This window comes from Aplysia californica, unplaced genomic scaffold (assembly GCF_000002075.1).
Source record: "Aplysia californica isolate F4 #8 unplaced genomic scaffold, AplCal3.0 scaffold00099, whole genome shotgun sequence".
Taxonomy (NCBI): Eukaryota; Metazoa; Mollusca; class Gastropoda; order Aplysiida; family Aplysiidae; genus Aplysia; species Aplysia californica.
Window position 1 is genome coordinate 852,930 of NW_004797369.1, and position 20,182 is coordinate 873,111.

General features: G+C 37.9%; 1 protein-coding gene across 2 annotated transcripts in view; it reads left to right on the forward strand.

Moving 5' to 3' along the window:
* Nucleotides 1-20,182, forward strand: part of LOC101855009 (transmembrane protein 131) — a 100,895-nt gene that overhangs the window by 53,282 nt on the left and 27,431 nt on the right. For both annotated transcript variants that reach the window (XM_005095267.3, XM_005095268.3), the window contains exons 5-23: nucleotides 16-139; nucleotides 1,242-1,355; nucleotides 3,277-3,399; nucleotides 5,549-5,629; nucleotides 6,509-6,671; nucleotides 7,338-7,456; nucleotides 8,306-8,414; nucleotides 8,810-8,915; nucleotides 9,457-9,607; nucleotides 10,270-10,440; nucleotides 10,909-11,019; nucleotides 11,497-11,619; nucleotides 12,022-12,213; nucleotides 12,639-12,791; nucleotides 13,808-13,883; nucleotides 14,638-14,755; nucleotides 15,376-15,511; nucleotides 18,280-18,389; nucleotides 19,143-19,221. In XM_005095267.3, the coding sequence (XP_005095324.1) occupies nucleotides 16-139; nucleotides 1,242-1,355; nucleotides 3,277-3,399; nucleotides 5,549-5,629; nucleotides 6,509-6,671; nucleotides 7,338-7,456; nucleotides 8,306-8,414; nucleotides 8,810-8,915; nucleotides 9,457-9,607; nucleotides 10,270-10,440; nucleotides 10,909-11,019; nucleotides 11,497-11,619; nucleotides 12,022-12,213; nucleotides 12,639-12,791; nucleotides 13,808-13,883; nucleotides 14,638-14,755; nucleotides 15,376-15,511; nucleotides 18,280-18,389; nucleotides 19,143-19,221 (2,359 nt within the window). The remainder of the gene's footprint in view (nucleotides 1-15; nucleotides 140-1,241; nucleotides 1,356-3,276; nucleotides 3,400-5,548; nucleotides 5,630-6,508; nucleotides 6,672-7,337; nucleotides 7,457-8,305; nucleotides 8,415-8,809; nucleotides 8,916-9,456; nucleotides 9,608-10,269; nucleotides 10,441-10,908; nucleotides 11,020-11,496; nucleotides 11,620-12,021; nucleotides 12,214-12,638; nucleotides 12,792-13,807; nucleotides 13,884-14,637; nucleotides 14,756-15,375; nucleotides 15,512-18,279; nucleotides 18,390-19,142; nucleotides 19,222-20,182) is intronic.

Here is a 20,182-nt window from a genome sequence, read left to right on the forward strand (position 1 = left end):
CCCCCCCCTCCTCAGGCCAGTGGGTATGCCGCGTATGGAGAAGGTCATAGTTCAAAACAATGATCCAAAACATAGCCTGCATCTTTTATCCATATCTGGGAGTACAGTTCATTTTCATTGCTCATTTTTTCAAGACAAAGTGAGTATGGTTTGTTTGAGGTGATTTTTTTGTTTGTTGTATGTGTGGATTTGTCTTGGGAAGAATGATAGACAGCTTTAGAGCCTGAAAAGAAATACAGCAAAACTTCGAGAAATCAAACTCCCTTCAGACTGAAAATTTTAAAATATCTTCTCCCCGGTACGTTTTAACCAAATAGATTTTTTTAAAAAGCTATTTACGTTATACTGAGGTTTTATAGTTTATTGTCAGCCATTTGTTCAGATGCACTAAGCCTTAAATTTTGAAAAATAAATGTTATTGCAGAGTCCTAATCCTGTGTTTCACAAATTTTTTGTCTCTCCCAAATTCAAATTCTAAATGTTTAATAAAAGCAAGAAAATATTCATTATATTGGATCGGTTTTTAAAAGATTGAAACAAAGAAATAAGTTACATGATGAAATAACTTATTAGAAGTACAGTATCTTTCAAAAAACAAGTTTAGCTATCACTTAATATAAGTGATAGCTTAACTTGTTTTGTTTTTTTAAAGTTTGTTTTTTGAAAGATAGTGTACTTATTGATTCACACGTGTCATGTGTCTCATTATTTTAATCCATTATGGGAACTGTGGCTCATAGAGGTGTCACTGTCAAAGCTTTGAAAGATTCATTTTTGTCTGTGACACCGTTTGCCTATAGGGGTTATAGAAACATGGAGGGGGAGGGAGATATAATTGGTTGTTGTCTATGTTTTATGACGCAGTTTACTACAGGATCTTTCTTAAATCTTTGTTCATTTTCTGGTTGTGTTGAAATCAACAGTTTTGGTCTAGGAACTCGTTTATTTTTACCAAGCTTTTCTTCCTATCTTCTCAAGTTTATTTGGTGTAAAGGTTAGGGCCTTCAGCACAGTATGTATAAAAAATGAGCAGGCTTCCAAAAAAGTTAATATGAAGTTATACAGACGTTTATAGGAATAGACAACTTAACTATAAGCCGTTTTTTATCACAATGTACATGTATTTACATTTGCAGATTATTTATAGAAGTCTATATGTTCCTTTTGAACTTTTGAGATCAATATTAGATACAAACCTGTTATACTGTGAATACATTTGTTTGTTGTTGTTTTTTTCTCAGATTGTCCCACCTGGGGGAAACACCAGTTTTGATGTGGTTTTTCTGGCCCGCCAGGTGGGCAATGTGGAAAACACATTATTCATTCATACCTCCATAGGGTCCATACGATATCAGGTGAGTGATTCCATGCTGGCATTGTTAGCTGGGAGAGATTGTGCAGAAACTGATACGAGGCAGATGAACAGAATCTGGATATGGGAAATAAATGTGTCAGTTTTCAGTTTGATTTTGAGATAGGGGTTTGCCTAAAGGGAAGTTGTTGTTTTTCTAAGTATCGATAACAACCACATTTCATTAGTGGATGTTTGTCGGATTGGGTTGGACAGGGAGAAAGGGATTTTTTTTTTCACCCCTTTTGTGGGTGAGGGGTGGGGAGGAGGATGCCTATGTCTCTTGTCTTGCTGTCATTAAATTTACTTGTTACAGAGAGAGAGAAAATTACTGTTTAAAACATTATGTTATGTTATATTATGTACAGAGAGTGTGGTCAGTGTATGTTCCAAGAAGATTGAAGTTGCTGTCTTGGGTTAATAAGACATCTTTTGTTTGCATTATTGGAGACACTTTTTTCAATCTTATGTTTTGTAATATAGGTCTTAACTGATTTTAAAATTTTATCAGCTTTCAGCTCCATCCTGTAAATGTGACCCATCTTTCACATGTTGATAGCTGTAGATATGTAAAATACTTTGACATCATGTGTTCACCTGTCAGTTTCTCTCTTCTCATTTTGTTCCTTGATTTGATATTGAGTCATGTGACCTTTGTTGAAAACGTTCCTCCTTATTTTCCTTCTCTTTTTTATTTAACATGGTTCAGATTCTTGAGGTGGTTTTTTGTGGGGGGTTTTTTTTTAATTTTTTTTTAGGGGGGGGGGGCATCTCCCTTATTATTTTATATTGTGGGGATGTTGGAGCTTTTCCTTGTTTGTGGTTAGAAGATATCAGTGGTAGCCTCTACATCTTTACTGTTCCCCTGTTTTTTCTGGCGGGTCGTTGTAGGGTGCTCATGTGTTGTTTGCTTCTCTTTTTCTATCAAACATCTTTTGTCCTTATCTCTCTTCCTTCTTTTCTTTGTATGTTATTCTTTAGTAACGCCTGTAGTCTCTGGCATTTTTATCATAGGTGACCTATTTGTGTTGTTATTGCTGGGAAACTCTTACTTAAACATAACTGACTATTTTATCTGTTAGTCTGTCTGTTCTTTTTACTCTGGCTCCAAATGCCAATATTATAAAGTGGATGTTCTTCTCTGTGCACTTACAAAAGTAAAATGTAAAGGAATTGTTCCCCTGGAGGATCTTCCTTGCTTTTCACTCTTTAATGAGATTATATTTTTTCTTTCTTTCATTTTTTTCTGTTAACTGATAAGCTCTTCCATTCTTTTTTGGGGAATGAGGTTTCTTTTATAGTCCTCATGTAAGTGATATGTGCAGCCTTGCACATTCACAGGCCCCTTCAGAAAGCATGGGTCATGTTCTCAAGTGTCAGATTGTTTACACTTCAGTTTGGATTACAGCTGACGTGGAGTGCATTACACATGCTTCCCCCCCCTCTCCCTGAGACTGAGATTTCTTTGTATTCTTTTTTTAATAATATCTGTTCTAAAGGTACTGAACTCTTATTTAATAAATGGGCAAAAGAAACAGTTGTTTTTGCCAGCACTCACCACTGATCACACAAATCAATGATTGTTTACTGGGTATATGGAGGGCGCTTCTGGTAGTTTCTTTTCTTTCCCCATGTTATTTCTGTCGGTCTGTTTGTCTGTCTTACTTTTCCCTCCACTAAATGACCATTATTGTGTTGATGTGCATCCCTTTACTCAAGTAAGTGAGCAGTATTTGTGTAAGAGCATTCTGTGAAAGGAGTATTGAAATTTTTGTTCCTTGAACTATTGAGTATTTATTTTACCATGGAATAAGTCTCAAAAATAGAATTTTAATTACCCCACCTTTAGAATTTAGGAGTTTCCAATAGTAAAAGTACAATGTTTTGTATTTTACATTTTTGTCTTCTTTCTGTCTTGTCATTAGGTTTTTGGGGTTGGCATCCCGAATCCGTATCGTTTGCGACCCTACCTGGGTGCACGGGTGCCCATCAATAGCAGCTTTACACCCGTCATACAGATGCATAATCCATACAGCACCAGCCTACAGGTTAGTCAAGTTTTGTTTTTGTGTTTGGTCAAAGCAGTCCTGAAGAGTGGGTTGTTAGTGGGTGCTCTGGTGTGGTTTACTCCTTCTTTCCTATTACACATCTTTCATCCTTACCTCTCCTCCTTTTTTGTGTATGCTACACTCTTGTAACACATCTATTCTTCGGCACTTATAAGACCTTATTTTGTTGCTAGTGACATGGAACTTTTACTGAAACTTAAAAGTCTGACAGTTAACTGCAGTTTCTTACAATATTTGATTCTACATAAAGGTTTTGAACATCTTGCTCTCATTTCAAGACTAGAAGACGAAAGAGACAGAAGTTGACAAAGAATATCCTACTAAAAAATATCTTACTAAAAGAACTTGAGTCGAAGGGTTACAGGAAAAAAAATAGGATAATGTAGGGGTTTTTTTTAGAGCGTCTGAGTAGAGACTTGAGTCGCAAACCATGATCGCTAATGTTTGTTTCCGATTATTGAAGGAGAGGAAGGTCACAACTTGGACACTAGATGACTACTGATAGCATCATGATAAATCTTTCTACTTATGGAGCTAAGGCCAAATTTTGCGAACAGTATATTCTCAGAAACTACCGAATGAAAAAATATGAAACTGCCAGTGCCTATAACTTGAAATGTAGTGTTGCTCTATTGTATTTTCATTAAGATCAAATGTGTAAGAAGAAAGCCCATTTTAAGTTAAATTCAGTCCTTTTGTAGTGATCGCCATCTTTTGCTTCGACATTGTATATTCACTGCGGAGTGCCGACTGCCCCAAAGGATATTTTGTGTTCAGTTACATTAAGTAGGTTTACAGGAATTCCCGGTTTCGAGAAGAAGGAGGAGGAGGAGGAGGAACAGCAGAAGGAGGAGAAGGAGAAGAGGAAGAAGACGAAGAAGAAGAGGAAGAAGGAGGAGGAGCAGGAAGAATTAGAGGAAGAGGAGGGGGAGAACAAGAAGGTATTGAAAGTAGATTTCTCCTCCAGTGGAATTAGCGCGCACGCCGAAGGATGAGTGTATTTTGTGCACAATGTCTTGATGAGATCTAGAATCTAGATCGAAATCGAAATCAAGAAGAATCATGAAATGAAAGTAGAATCTAGATCTGTGATATTTCAATAACCTATTGAATATTGAAAGTGGATTTTTCTTGCTGTGCATTATAGATTCTAAGATCTAGAACTAGGCTAGATTTAAATGTGAATCTTAGATCGAGATCAAGAATGATGAAAGTATTGAACATGGATTTTTTCCTGCTGTGAATAGATCTAGAGTCTAGAACTAGGCTGTCGGTGAATCGAGATCGTGATCAAGAATCCTGAAAGTATTCTTGAAAGTGGATTTTTCCTGCTGTGAATAGATCTAGAAATCTAGGCCATCTATGACGCCTGTCGGTTGTTAAAAATGTGAATTTCTAAACTTAAATCTGTCTATGGGCCTAGGCTCCTTCTTTCAATTATTGGCCTATGTCTTTATAGTCCTACGATATCTAGGCTAGATCTAGAATCTAGATTAGGTTCTTCTAGGAAGCAACAATTGGCATGTAGGCCTAAATCTTTTTTTAAAAAGTGATTGAGCTAGAACTTTAGGCTAAAATGCCACGCCTTCAAAGAGGGGGAAGAAGTCTTACCCCTAGAGGTAGTCAAGAGGGGGTGCTACATGGATAAATTCAAAGAAAAATATTTATGTTTTGTTTCTTTCCTGTTTTTAAGTCTTTTCCCTCTTCTTAACTTTCCTAATACTTCTTCATTATTATTCTGTTCGTAGAATGGGTACTTTTACTAGATCTAGTACTCTTAATAAGAGCTGCTACTGTTCCAGTCAAAGGTTCATAACTGGGAGATAAAATGTTTTGGCGACTGCCTCCTTATAAAAAAGAATAGATATAGAGCAAATAAGAACATAACTTATGGTGACTTTTCAGCTATAAAAGTAAAGAATTAAGTTTTGCTGAAGGTATGTACAGATGGAAGCTATTTACAAATGTTCCTTTGCTTTTTACTTTCATGCCTGGAGCAACCCACTAATGATACAATTGGGGTGCAGATATTTTTTTTTAAAGTTCTCTGTATATTTTTTATCTGTGTCACTGTTACTGTGTGAACTGGTCGGTTGTATTGTAAATTGTACTTTGTTTCTTGTCTCAGGTGCTGGAGATGTTTGCGAGTGAGGGAGATTTACACTTGGAGCTGCCATCTGGTGAGAGAGAGGCTTCACAAGAGTTATGGGTGAGTTTGAAGCCATTGGTGTCTTGAGTAGTGTCTGTAATTTGAGGCCATGCTTACATTGTTGACTGGAAAACAAATTGTTTTTCAAAAATGTTCTGTCGAATCCTTTATTTTGAGCTATGTCATTTGATCGGCTATATCTCAAATTGTGTGTTGTGTCCTGAATGTTTGTAAATGTTTTGAGCATATGCACATGGTGTTTGAGTGGACATTATTATTCATTATATTAAATTTTCATGGCTTCTCTTCCTTGTAACTGTGGGTAGTTGGGGGGTGCTCTGGTGTGGTTTGCTTCTTCTTTTCTATCAAACACCTATCACCTTTATCTCCCCTCCTTCTTTTTTGTGTTTGTTACTCCCTTGTAACACCTCTAATCTTCAGCGCTTATATGACCCTATTGTGCTGCAAGTGCCGTAAAACTCTTACTTAAACTAAACTTCCTTGTAACTATCATGTTTTCTTTGTATGCATATAGTTGATTTACCCTCCTTGTTGTGGCTGCTTGGGAGGCACTCACTACTTAAATGTGCGAGTGGTTAAAGGGCACTATTGGTAGGTCCTTGTTTTCTCTCCTTCTGTTGTTTCTGTCTTTCTTCTTACAATCTTACTTTTTCCCAGCAGTAAATGACCATTGCTGAGTCGATGTGCTTTTCTTTACTCCAGATAAACTGTGGGTTTTTTTTTCTGTTTTTGTCCATCCATCTTACTTTTTTTCTTGCCATGCTTCCCCTTATTCAATTGAAGAAGCCACTGGTGTAAGTCCCACTCTTTTTCCCCCTTTTGATTATGAACATAATTATCAGTTTTTCTGTCTTTTCCAAGCTTGAAATGTCATTGCTCAAACTAATCCCTTTTCATTTCTTTTCCCTTTTATGACAGGAGTTAAAGCCATTTGAGACCAAGGCTGTCATGAAAGCCAGTTTTGTGGCCAGGGTAGAGAGCAACCATTCTGCCTTTATCCGTATCAAGACCAACAAAGAGGAGCAGAGGGATGGGGCATCGGAACTTCTCATTCTTCCGTTTGAAATTGAAGTTTCGTCAGGTGGGTGCCTGCACTTGTTGACTTGAACTGTGCGATGTTAAATTTGTTTTGTGTTGCTTTATTTCAGTGTGAGCTGCTGGAAACAACATTTACAGTTGTTAATTCTATTATGTGAGAAAACATTTTTCTTAGATGCTTTGAATTTGAACTTTTCATATTTTTGGCTTAGCCATGGTGGAAAATAATATGGAATGTTCTATACAGACACAAAATTCCCCAAATAATTTTTTAGAAAGTCGTATCCCAGTATTTTTTTGGAATTCTGTAACAATACTGACTTGTCCCGTTTGTCAAAGTTCTTTGTTGTATACTGTTGGCAAGCTCTTCAGTTCTTTTAAGTCCTGGAAGCAAAATTTTGTAGGGAAGAAGAAAAAAAACAGTTTAATTCTTTTAACAATATTATACTGACAGTGTGTATCTTTTCTTGCTTCCTGCTATTTCAGCATGTAGGATTTGAATTTTGACAAAATATTTCCAGAACATGTGCAATTGGTACCGCAGATTAAGAAACTGCAGTAAAAGAAAAATTTAACATTTTGGGCTTAGTACCTCTGGACAGTTCGCTGACATTATACGATTATTTTTATGTAAGGAAAATGTTTATGAGCATTTGTGTATCATGTTCATTGTAGATGAAGCTGAATGCTTTGTATTCTTGTTCTTTAGATCCAGGCATATACTCTCCTGTGGAACTGTTAGATTTTGGCATCTTACGCACCCTGGATGAACCAAAAACTTTACGCCTCAATCTCATCAACACAGGGCCAAAAGCAATCCACATAACAGTGAGTTCTTCTAATGATTTGTATTATGTTGATGTGTTGTGAAGTTTGCCTTTTTTTGTCCCACCATAAAAAAACATTTAAAAAAGTAATAATAATAAAAAATTTGATAAATTTGATAGAGGAAGTTTGAGCAAATACAGTTTGTAGCGAGAATATTTCTTACCTCTGAGGAATTAGTATAGTTCTGTCCTGTGTCACTGCTGGATGGGTATTTCCATTGCTGAGTTGTTTGTGCTCCCAGGAAAGTTGAATTAGTGAACGGTTGTGTCCTGCTGAGAGACCCACAATGTCAGCCCTGCTTAATTGTTGTGAGACATTATTTTTTCCATCCATCCCTTTTGGTGTGTTAAGTGGATGAAAAGAATAATGTGGGTGGTTAGCAGGTGCTCTGGTGTAATTTGCTCTTTTTTTGTCCTATCAAACATCTATTATCCTTATCTCTCTTTCTTTTATTTTTATGTTACTATCACTTTCTAGTAACACCTCTAATCTTCTGAACTTATATGGTCTATTTGTGTTGCATGTACCGTTAAACTTTTTTTTTTTAAGTGGAAGATTTGTGTGTCCATTTTTATAGTTTGTTTTTTTTGCTTTTTTTTTTTTTTTTTTTTGGCCACTGAAATATGGAAATTATTTGTTATTTGTGAGAGTACTCAGAGGACAATTCTGATAGGGTCTTCTTTTTATGCCCACTCTTGTTTCCGTCTCTTTTGTCTTGCTCTTTCCCAACACTATATGACTGTAATCATGTCAGGTGTTCTTCTCCTTCCTGAAACTAACCTACACGTAGTCAATATTTCCGTATTTCTCAGTCCCTATAAGCTTTTTTGTTTCATCTTCCCTGCCCAGAGTGTAAATGTTTCTCCTCCAAACAACGCTGTGAGTGTGGATTTCCGTCCATTCAAATTGCAGCCAGATGGTAGTAGGCCCACCACAGTAGCCCACATCACATTCAGAGGTGAGTCTTAGCACATACTGTTTGGTCAAAGTCAATTTTAATAAAATTGAAAGCAGAAGTCGGGTTAAGGCGACATTGTAATAGAGTTAATTTATGATGAACAAGGGTAGTGTTTGTGCTTGTTTAATGTAAATGTAAAATGTTATTTGAAAATGTTTCACTTGGTATTTTTATGTTTGCATATCGTCCCGTTGAAGAAAAAAAGGAGGCGATGAATGTGACAAAAAGTTTTGACGTCTTCAGAAATATTTTTATTGAGGCTGTGTTTGTCACGATGTTAAAAGATAATGGAGGGCTCTTCTTTACTATATCTATACATCTTTTTACTGCAAAACTTTTATTCCCAGAATGACAAATCAAATTAATTCTCTTTTGTTTGTTTATTTTCTTCACAGCGGTGAAAGCTTTACAGTCAAAACAGTGGTCAGGAAAAATAGTGATAAAAACAAAAAATAACATTCAGAGATTGGTCATTCCATACCAAGCCAATGTTCTTCATGGGTGAGTATAAAACTGAAATGTTTTTGAAAATATTTGGTGTCAGGTCTCCCCCTTGCAAAGTTCCCTTTCAGATGTAATATTTCCCTTGTCTTTGCAAAATTGTAAGCAAAGCTGATAAAAAAAAAAAACTCTTTATGTCCCTGCTTTCCCCTCTAGGGAAACGTACTGGAATTATCACCGAACACAATGAAATTGTGAAATACAAGAAAAAAAGCAATAATTTTGACTGTTCTCTATGGTAAGGGGAACTCGCAGGGTAATTTTTGTCCAGCCTTGTTTGAAAGTTTTCTCTTGTTGATTGTCATTACAAAGGTTGTTTAAAAAAGATATTTTGGTACCGGTAAACCTAGACCATCTGTTGAGAATCACATGTGGTTTGCCGCAACATTTAGTAGAAAGGACCCTTTTAACTTATTTTAAGAATTGGGGTCAAAACTTTACTGTTACCATATATTTTTTGTGTGGAGGAGAATGCATGATAGCCACGTATCCAGTGGAATGTTTTTTAAAACTGCTCTTCTGCTTCCTTTTTTTCCTCCAGGTCACTGGTATACAATGTGAACACCACACACTTTTTCAGCGCCAAAGCTTTGTGGAATGTGACTCGACCCATGGCATTCACCAACACCTTTAATTTCTCCGTGGTCATCTACAATGTCAGCTTACCGTCAGAGGTCTCCTCGTACTTTACTGTAAGTTGCCCCCCTTTTTTCAGAATACATTTGGAATTGTTCATGACGGCCGCCCATTGTCATGGAGAAAAGTGATTGTCTTAGGTGGAAGTCTCGGATAGTGTCCCTACAATATATTTTTACAAATGCGAAAGAGGTGGAATAAGAAGTGGTCCTATGTACTGTTGATTGTCTTGGACAGGTAGCCGTTACAGCAGATGCGACCGTTTTAAAAATATTTTGCGCTCCCCCAGTTAGAAACAATTTTGGTAATTTTCAGGAGGGGGCTCATAGTCCCCGAATTGAACAAAACATTCAAGAAAGAATTTGAAAATATTACTATTGCATAAATCTGAAATATGACCACTATTGTGCTGATTCATACTAAATGCTGCCACAACATGGTAGCCAACTGAGACGAAATCTTATGAAAAATTCCGAAAAGGTTGTGTTAAAAGCATCAACAGTCAATTATTAATGATAAGCTGAAATCAGATAATCAGGAGGTGTTCTCTGATTCACATGACATTTCCCACTGGGACAATTAATAGTAAATAATTAATAAGTAGCATTTGTAAAGCGCCCATTCCGACCCAACCGCAAGCTCCGTGCACTTTGCAATCTAACTTAAGTATTATTCTCTTATCTAATTTCTTATTTCCGTACTTGTTTTGTCTGTACAGATCGTGAACTTTAGCAAGCCTGTGATACTGCAGCCCCAGCAGAGCCTGGCTGCCTTCCTGCTCAAGTTCCACCCAAACCTCACACAGATCCACTTCAGCACGGTGCTCACAGTGAGCACCAATGCCTCCACCTTCAGCATTCCCATCATAGTTTACAACGGCCTCATGAAAGTAAGAGGCGATTGCTTAGAAAATTAAAAGATTACTAGAGATTACAGATATTTTGTATGTAATTCATGAATTTTCCTGATTTTGATAAATGTTTCTTGTCTGGTTATTTTCTTTGGATTTTTTTTTGGGGGGGGAGGGATATGGTCAATGTATTTTGATTGTGCCTGGCACAAAGTTTAAATGGTCACTTCTAGATATCAGTGATTCTTCCTCCGATGTGCATATATGGTTAATAGAGAAGGAAAATCAATGCTTTAGAAGAACTTTTGTATTGCAGCCAACTGAAGAAAAGTGACAGAGAGGCTGTTCTGTCTCACACGAGTTGTCTCTTGTCTTTTGGTTGTAGTTTACAAGTATTTTAAGGGCGCATAGGTATTACAATGCTCATCAACTACAGTAAATGTGTTGATGTATTTCTTTTTATTTGACCTAAATCTTATTGGTATTTCATAATCTATTTGAATTAAGGTTATACACCATCGACCAGAAAAGTTTGAAGGCCAGTTGGATTTTGGTACACTAGGTGTCGGGGAGACCAGAAGCATGATATTCACCATCCGCAATGATAATCCAGTGGATGTGAGTAGCACTTTCTTTATTGTTATCATATTTATATCTATATAACTCTACATAGTAATTATTTATTTTCATTGTGACAGGCCTCAGTGTTTGGTTTCTGGATCTTGTAGACCTCTTTCTTAGTTTGGTTGATCTAGAAAAGTATTTTGCTTTGATTAATTTGCATGTGCTTTATGAGATTATTGCTTTGTTTAAATTGTACAGAATTAATTGTTTGATGATGACTTTCTGACTGACTTAAATTGTAGTCTTTTGTCTTTTTAAATTCTTTTTAAGAATTACTTTTTTGCTTGCCGTAACTCAGTATGGTGGAGAGCATGGGGATGGAGAAAATTTTTTATGACCTTTTGCTGATGTTGTTTGTGACAATGTTTGTTATACTTTTCCTCGTGTATTTGATTTTTTTCCCCCCACAATAATTTTCTGATGAGTGACATATAAATTATACTGGTTTTACAAGTATTTTCTATTTTCCAGATTGTGGTAGCTCGATTTGAAACCAATATGACATGGGCTTCAGTGGAAATCTTAGGAATGGAGAAAGGGAATGGAACCACACTCACCCGCAAGCATAATCAGTCAGAGATTAACACAGACCCTGTGAGTGCATTTCTGAATGAATTTGTATTTGAAAATTTGGAATTAAGATAGTCTTTGATTTATCTGTTGATAAGTTCATCTGGTATGATACATTTTAGTCTTGCTTTTTGTTGAATGTGCTTTTGACTTCTGTGGTATTCTAAGACTAGCCATTCATGTTTTGTTTTGTATGAAGTCAGAATGAAAGAAAAATGGCAGACTTGTGTCTTTTGGAATGCAAAGTGACTGTTTTCATATCAGTTTGCTTGTTTAACTCGGGAGGGGGGGGGATTGTGATTGTACTTGTATCCTATTGCTCACTGTTTGTCGATAAATTTCAAGAAGAAGAAAAAACTGACAGTCTGTGTTGTTTGATTTTTGACAACTGGCTGATGAGTCTGTTTACTTTATTTTTCTTTCCAGTTATATATCAAGCCTTATCACTATGCAGTGTTCAATGTAAGCATTGTTGCACCTGGAGAAGAAGGGGCATATGTAGCAGATATTTGGATGTTCACGCAGTTTCAGGATCTTTTTATACCCATCACTTTCCGGGCCGCCGAAGGCAGCCTCCATGCCATTCCAGACAAGTTTATCTTTGAAAAAGTTTATCCGGTAAGTTATCAACCATTTTTTTATTGGAGGGGGAAGGGGGGTGTTGGGTTGGAAGATGCCAGTTGTAGGTTCTTCTTTTTGTCCTTTCTATCTTGCCTTTTTCCATGCAATAAATGGCTGTTTTTGTGTCAGTGTGCTACTGTTTACTCAAGACTTGAACAAAATCTTTTACCTTAGTTCTGGTGATTTCTGACATTAAATAAATTAAATGTTTTATGTGAGATTTACAGTGTAACTGAAGATATGAATAGGATGAAAGCTTAATCAGGATTGTGTAAAATGTGTGCTGAAAACTGAAAATGTCTTATATTATGTATGAAAATATATATATTTAATTTTTTAAATTTCATTAATTGTCTTATCTCGCTGTTGATTGCCTTTGGTGAATATAATTTCTCTGTGCTTCTTTACCTTGCTCTCCTCAGGGTCGGGTACCGTTCAAGGTACTCCAGATTCACAGCACTTTTGATGATTACATGGAGGTGACCCAGGTCACCTTTCAGCCAGCAGATACTCGCTTTTATTTTGTACCTCAGAATAGCAACACTGTGCTATTGCAGCCTCATGAACATAGCATTGTAAGTTGCCCTTTGGCTTAAATTTTTGTCCGTCTTACATTTTGTAAAGAATATTTTTTTCCTTTCTTTTTTGGTTGGTTAACATGTGTTTTTAAGTTTGTGGGATTCCAGAGCATTGATTTTATGTTTATGTTGATTTTTTAGAGGTTTTATGGTTTTTGGCGTCAGTGGCCTAGTGGTTAGGCTCTCGGACTCGCAACCGTAAGGTCGTGGGTTCGAATCCCGTCAGGGACCCGACGTTGTGTCCTTGGGAAAGGCACTTTACACGAATTTTCCTCACTTCACCCAGGTGGAAATGGGTACCCGGCTATAGACAGCGAAAGATGTTGTCAGTTTGTCAGTGTTTGAGCGCTTAATCAGCTGCTTCCACTGTATGCTTCCCGGAAAGCTGAGAATGTTTCAGAGTGTTCTATGGTCTGCTGGGGTAATAATATAGTGTAAAGCGCATAGAGCCTGCTGTTGAGTGGGGATATGCGCTATACAAATGCTATTTATTATTATTATTATTTATAATATAAGAATACGTTGCAATCAATTACACAGGGAGCAATTTAAAGTCTAGCCTATTACATAAAAGTATTTTGGATTGGAAAGTGTCTTACAAATGCTAATTGCTTGTAGTGCCTACAGTATAAATGAGGGAGTTTCCGCAGATAAAAAAGTAATTTAAACGTACCACAGGATAATGTGCTCTTATAATATGTGGTAGATGCTTTTAATGAAAGGGGGTGGGGGGGGGGGGGGGGGGGGGGTGATGGGGTATTTTGGCCAGAGGCTACCTCATCTATGTTCATGCAACTGTGGTTGAAAGCTCATATTTAAATTGTTCATACGCATCTTAATATTGCTTAAAAATAGTTTGTTTTTATTATGATGGGAAATTGCCCTACAGTACAAGAATGACATTCTTTACTTTTTTTGTTTTCAATCTCTCAAATGCCTCTTGTAAGTTTCTACGGTAAATGATTATGACTTTGTCTTCATATTGTGCTTGTTTTTTATCCTCTGTCAAACAGGTCGGCAAAATTTATTTCAATGCGAAATCAGATTGCAAAGACGATTGCTATGTTGGATTACCGACTTTGTCCCCTGGTATGTTAAAATAAAACTGCTTTTATTTTAAGGACAAGATTTTTTTTTTCTGTTCCTTTGTTAAGACTTCATGGCCTGATGTCTGACTGTTGTAGTTTCATTCATATATGGTTTTTGAACAGCTTGCCTAATGAACAAATTTTTTAATTTTTTTTGTCCTCGACTTTTGCTGAAGAAATTTAAGATAACTTTAATTTCTTAGTTTAGAAATGCTCAGAATTTTTATTCTTAAAGCTAATTATTGGCATTTGCTCAGTGCCTCATGTTTATCTGTGTATATTGTCTTGTGAGATTCGCCTGTCATATGGAAGTAAATTAATGTTACTAAACAATTAGTAGAATCTAATTTCTGTTCTTTAGTACTTTAGTAGACCTGTCAAGTTCTTTTTACTTTGTATGTCACAGGCAGTAAATCTCTATATTTGCTTAAATCAATTTTACAGTGAAATCTCAAAATGACTATTTTTATTTGTTTTTTATGTTGCATTGATTAAAAACCTGTTAAAAGTTTTTAATGCAAACATATCATGGTGTTAGTGGTTGGCAGGCACTCTGGTCTGATTTGTTCCTTCTTAGCAAACATCTAGTGTCCTTATCTGTCCTCCCACTTTTCTTTACATTTTTTTGGTCTAATAATTTCTCTAATCTTCAGTACTTATATGACCTATTTGTGTTGCAAGTGCTGTAAAACTCTTGCTTAAACTAAAGCAAAACATGTGATGGCTTATTTTTACTCTTGTTGTCTCCTCCATAGCTGGTCACCAGTGGCTGTTGGGCATGTCTTTAGACAAAGATGTGGCCGACACGGACCAGTACCTCTATACCAAACTACAACAGAAGTGGGAACGACTGGAGAGCTTGCAGCAGAACATGTGAGTCCCAAATTAGAGACCCGTGCTATTGTTAAATTTCTTTGTGTTAAAAAAAATCTTTGTTCTTGAAGAAAGAGGTTACAATGTTGTTTTTTGTTGTTAGGCTGGAAGGAATTTAGTACATTTGCACTGCTTAATGTATTTTTTTCTGGAAGGTGCATTGCGTCAAATGTTTCAAACTGGAAATCGGGAATGTTGCGTATTTCAAAATGAAGAATACTTTTTTACTTTGACATGTTAAATGTCACAGTCCATGAATTTACATACCAAAGGTGTTTCAATAATCAGTTTTGAAAAGAAAAGAGTACAGCTATATTTCTGCGATTCTGTTACTTTTTGTAATCATAAGCTCACAGTTGTTAAAGATGTATAATTGAATTAAAGAATCATTTCTGTCGAAAATATAGTACTATGAACTGATAATAGAAAATATATACTTCGGACCAGGATATAATTGCAATCCATCTCTCACGGGTAACGGTAGAGTGAGATGATAATATTGATATTACTTTCCATTCAAATTCTTTATGGAAATTACTGTGAGGATGGAATACAACTTTTACTGTTTAGTAGATAAACTCCCTGATGCACTACATTTATTTTTTTTTGTCCCTCCTCAGAGCCAACGTTACCATTGAGTTGGATACCAACCAGGTGCGAGGTTTTTTATTCTCGGCACAGGCTCACCTCCAGTGGCCGTCGCTGATCAAAAAGTCACGCATCAAGTACCCTCTTACTCAGATTGGAAACTTGACTGTGAGTACACACAGATTTGGATGTGAATTAATTCTCACTATCATCAGACCAGTGTTTGTGGAGTAGTGGTTAGGAGAGAGTTGGGGGGGGGGGGGGGTCTCTCGTGGCCTAGAGGTTAAGGTGTTGGCCTCTCATTCTAAAGGTCCCGGGTTCGAATCCAGGTAGCGACCGAAAAATTTTCTTCTCTAAATTTGTCTCCTTTCACCTCATTTCCTGCTCTCTAGCCATGTTCTGTCGTCTGCTTTCGTCTCCTCTTTCTGCCCCCACCCCTCACCTCCTTTGCCCCTTCCTCTGGGCTGCTGATTCTCTCTGCAGCCTTTCTACTGCTTCTCCTTCGCTTCTTCTTACTGCTGTCTTTCAGCCACACCCCTGATCTTCTGGTAGGAAAGATCTACACCTAGCCTTCTCGGACAAGGGCGAAAAATCTCGGAGGGCCCGTGTGCAAGTTGTGCACGTTAAAGATCCCTTGGTGGTCTAAAATCGATAAGAGTAGGCTTCGGCCGCCACCCGGGCAAAATTCAAAATTTCCTACCAGCTGAAAACATTAGGTGTGTCCCGCGCGCTCATATGACCTTATGCAGTTGCGAGCGCCGTAAAACACTTTACAAAAAAAAAAAAACATAGAGTTGGGGGGGGGGGGGGTGTTCGTTTGTTTATTTTTTGTTGCACACAGAAGGCCATGTGGGGAGTACTTTTATGGAGTATCTCTGTTGTCATGGTGGGATGTTGTAACTAGGCCAGGGCAAGATCGACGGCAAAAAGACTCGAGGCCTCGATTCCAAAACTGAAAAAGAATCGAGAAATCGAGTCCGATATTCGAGTTTGGAAGCTGCTTCAAGTGGGCTGTTTAGAGGCCATGACTTGAACACTGCTAAAAATAGCTCTTAAGATCGAGACCTCGAGTCTTGAACACTGCTTAGAATAGCTCTTAAGATCGAGACCTCGAGTCTCGAGTTTGACAGACGTGGCTGGCTAAGCCTGCGCGCCTGCCAAGACAAGTTGGCTTTCACGCATTTGTGTGTGTGTATCGTGTGTGTGTGTGTTTGGGTGTGGGTGTGTGTGTAAGTGTGTGTGTGTGTGTGTGTGTGTTGCCTCCCTTCTATCACTCTTGCCAATGCGTGGGGCACAGGCTCCTTCTCTCTTGCACCCTTTGCTTCCGAATATGTCAAAGCATGCTTTGATGACAAATGTTTTGTTATTGTCGACGTTGTGTTGTTGTACGTCAAAACATTATTACAAATCGTACAAACAACAGTAATGTGTTTTCCTGCTTATAAAAAAAAGTCCCAAGCTAAAGATCAACGTCCAGACATGATGACTCATTGATGTCAACTGAAAACACACAATATGATTTACAAAAGAATACGTGTACAGTGAAGATAAAAGTGCAGTGAAATTCAAATGCAAGCGTTCAATGTTCAAGACAAAAGAAAGAGAAAATGGAAGTGAATTATTTAATTTGGGATGGGCGGGGGTGGGGCAACAACATTCAAAGTAGCAGTAGCCTATGTGCAGCGTGGTTTCGTACTGGGCTACACGGTAGACACGACAAGTAGGCCTAGGCCTAGTTTAGCATTCACTCATAGCGGGGAAGAGGAAGAGATAGAGGAGGGTGGGGTGGGGGGTTGCGTGAGACAATTGATAGTGACTGACTGGCAGTTTCTTGCCCCTACCTCACTAGGCCTACGAAAGTTCGTCTCGGGACAGACCCGTCTGACGTTGAAAACCTTTGAACTAGAGTGTAATGTACCGCACCTATTATTGGGAAGTGACATTTTTGTTGCATTGAGTCCCGAGCAGTTGTGAATTGCTACAACATCGGTGGGACAGTATGACGTATACTGTTTCCTCTTTCTCTTTTTTCTAATACGAAGCAACAGAGCACAGGCACATGCAACCTCGATTCATCCACCTTGAAGTTGAAGACACAGTTTTGAATCTACATGTATCAAGGCCTAGTGCACACCAAATTCAAATAGTGGAAAAAAGACATAAGTAAACAAAACTCACAAAAATTAATTTAACTTGGTAATCGGGCGTTAAAATGGGTTCCCCGCGTAATTTTGGGTCGCTGATCACAAAAATCTTATTATTTCTTAAATTTGGCCAATATTTAAGAAGTTTTTGGAATGCATTTTTAACTCCGCATAGGCCAACATCAAAGAAGCCGCCTTATGCGCGGGATCAGTCCTGTCCAGGTGCGGTGTCTGTTTTGAAGCGAAAAACTTGACTGTGGGGTGGGACAGCCCTAGGCCTATCCCACGACACGACTGTAATAGTGCGGTAGAGATTTAGATTCTTGCCTCGATTCTCGGAGTCTAGGCTAGGAACCAGGCTAAAAAAAAGGAGACGGGAGGCATCGACCCTGGGTGGACTCGAAGCATAGAGTCTGGGAACAAGATCGATTCTTTGAGTCCTCATTTGGACTCAAAAGAATCGATCCCAGAGTCGATCTTGCCCTGGCCTAGTTGTAACCCTCTAAGCCCAGGTTGACCCTCTCAAAATGGGTGGGAGCAGTCTGCCCCCTTAACCCCTTATCCCCAGCAACCGCTCCCAATGGCTGGTGGCCGGAACCGTTGTGCCTGTAAGCTGTTGGCTGCTCGGGTACATTCCTTTACGACAACTTCGATTGCAAATAAGTAGTTTCTGGGAATTGCTAAAAACAGGTCTCTTTTTCCGGGCGCTCTTTCATTTGATGAAAAATGATCAAAATAGGTTCCTTTGAAATTAAACTAATATTAAATATCTGGTTTGTTTCTTCTACGCAGGTATCAGACTTTATTGTGGAGAACCCGGGCGACGAGCCTGTGCTGGTGCAAGTTCTCCCTCTCTCCCTGTACCCAAACCCTCACACCATACTCGATCTCATGAGTCACAGGTAACTCAACTCCCACTTCTTTTCTTTCTCTCTCTCTGTTGTTTCTTTTTGTGGTTGAAAATAAACAACAGGTTGGAAAGTGCTATGAATAGGCTATCTACTTTTCTTTGTTTTTGATGGTTTTTCTTACTGTGATTAAAAATATACAGCATCTGTTGGAGAGTACTAGTGGATGGTTGGTGGTTGCTCTTGTGTGGTTTGCTCCTTCTTTCCTATCAAACATCTATCGTCCTAGTCTCGCCTCCTTTTTTGTGTTTGTTACTCTCTTGTAACACCTGTAATCTTCGGCACTTATAAGACCTTATTGTGTTGCAAGTGCTGTAAAACTCTTACTAAAACTAAGGAGAGTGCTACTAATAGCTCCCATATCTTGTCTTTCCGTGCCATGTTTCCTTTAGGCTTTCTTTCTTGCTTCTGCGCCTTTCCGAATGGCTGTTGTGTTGATGAGCTTCTCATCACTCCAACAATCAAAATGTACACCCTGAGTTATAGCTCAGAACTTCATTGCTCCAGTATTTCGGAGGTCTTGCATTGTTGGAATACACCTTTACTTGCATGAAGTGTGGGTTTTCCGATTTGTGCTTTTTAACAACTAAGGCGTTATTGTTCCCGCAAAAGTGCAATTGCACTCCAGTTTTTAAAAACTTTTAGATTTTAAAAATATTGTCTTTAACTCTGTATTCTTTTTGTGTAATACTTAATCTTTTTAGCCTGATGGTGAAAGATTATACTTTAATGTTCTTCACCTTTCAGACTCGCAGAAGATCTCACTGAATATGTCGATACCGAAGACAGCAGTGCATTTTTGCTGTATGACTTGGAGCTCATTGGGGTGAGTTTCTATCTACTCTACGCCTCTGCTTTCATGTACCTGTCTGGAGATATCTCTTTAGGGGCTGAAAGGATTAGGAGAGATCAATTGAAAGTTTTGGACATCACATTGACACTTCTCTTCATCACAGTTTATTATGAATTTAGTGGAATAGTTACTTTTTTTCTCCAATTTTATGAAATTACATTTGTTACATCCCTGATTACAATTTTTGAAAATTTATTTGCCTTTCAACAACCCCAACCAACCTCCACCTTTTTTTAAGAAGAAAAACAGTTGATACCACTTTGCCCTTTGCGTCTTGGGCTGTGGCCTAGGTTAATGAGAGAATTTTTTCTAAAAATCGGATTAAGTTTGAAACTTAAAATGCGGGAAGCCATCAGCCAGTAGAAACCCCCCACCCCATCCCCCCTCTGGTTTTCTTTCCTCACTTGACAACAATGAGCTTGTCGAGACCTTTCATCTCGCCTTTGTTTAGACTATAATTGTCCTACAACCCCTGCCCTTGACAATATAGTCCTATCCATGGGCACGTTATGAATTTTGTCTTGCATTACTTTTCTTCTTCCTCTCTCTCTGTCGTCATTTTAAAAAAACCAACCTAACCTCCCCCCTCAAAAAAATCTCTTTGAAAGTGGTTCTAAAAATCCAGGAGAAAAGTGGCAAAAAAGAAAAGCGAAATTTTGTTTCTCCTTGATGAGTAGGAATTCTTTTTCATGGTTGGTCTTGCTACGAATGGTATGGGAAAACACTTGCCGTGTAGCTGACCGACAGGAAGCAAAAATTTAGGCCAACGACAGGAATAATTACGTTCCTTGTTCTTAACCCTTTTTACTGTTCTTCGCTTATCCAATATTGTTTCAGTCTATAGTTTTATGCTGTAAAGGACTTTGCTTTTAGGCAACCTGATTGGGCTTGTCGGTTTTTTTATTTTTTAGATTTTGATTGTTTATTTGGGGGG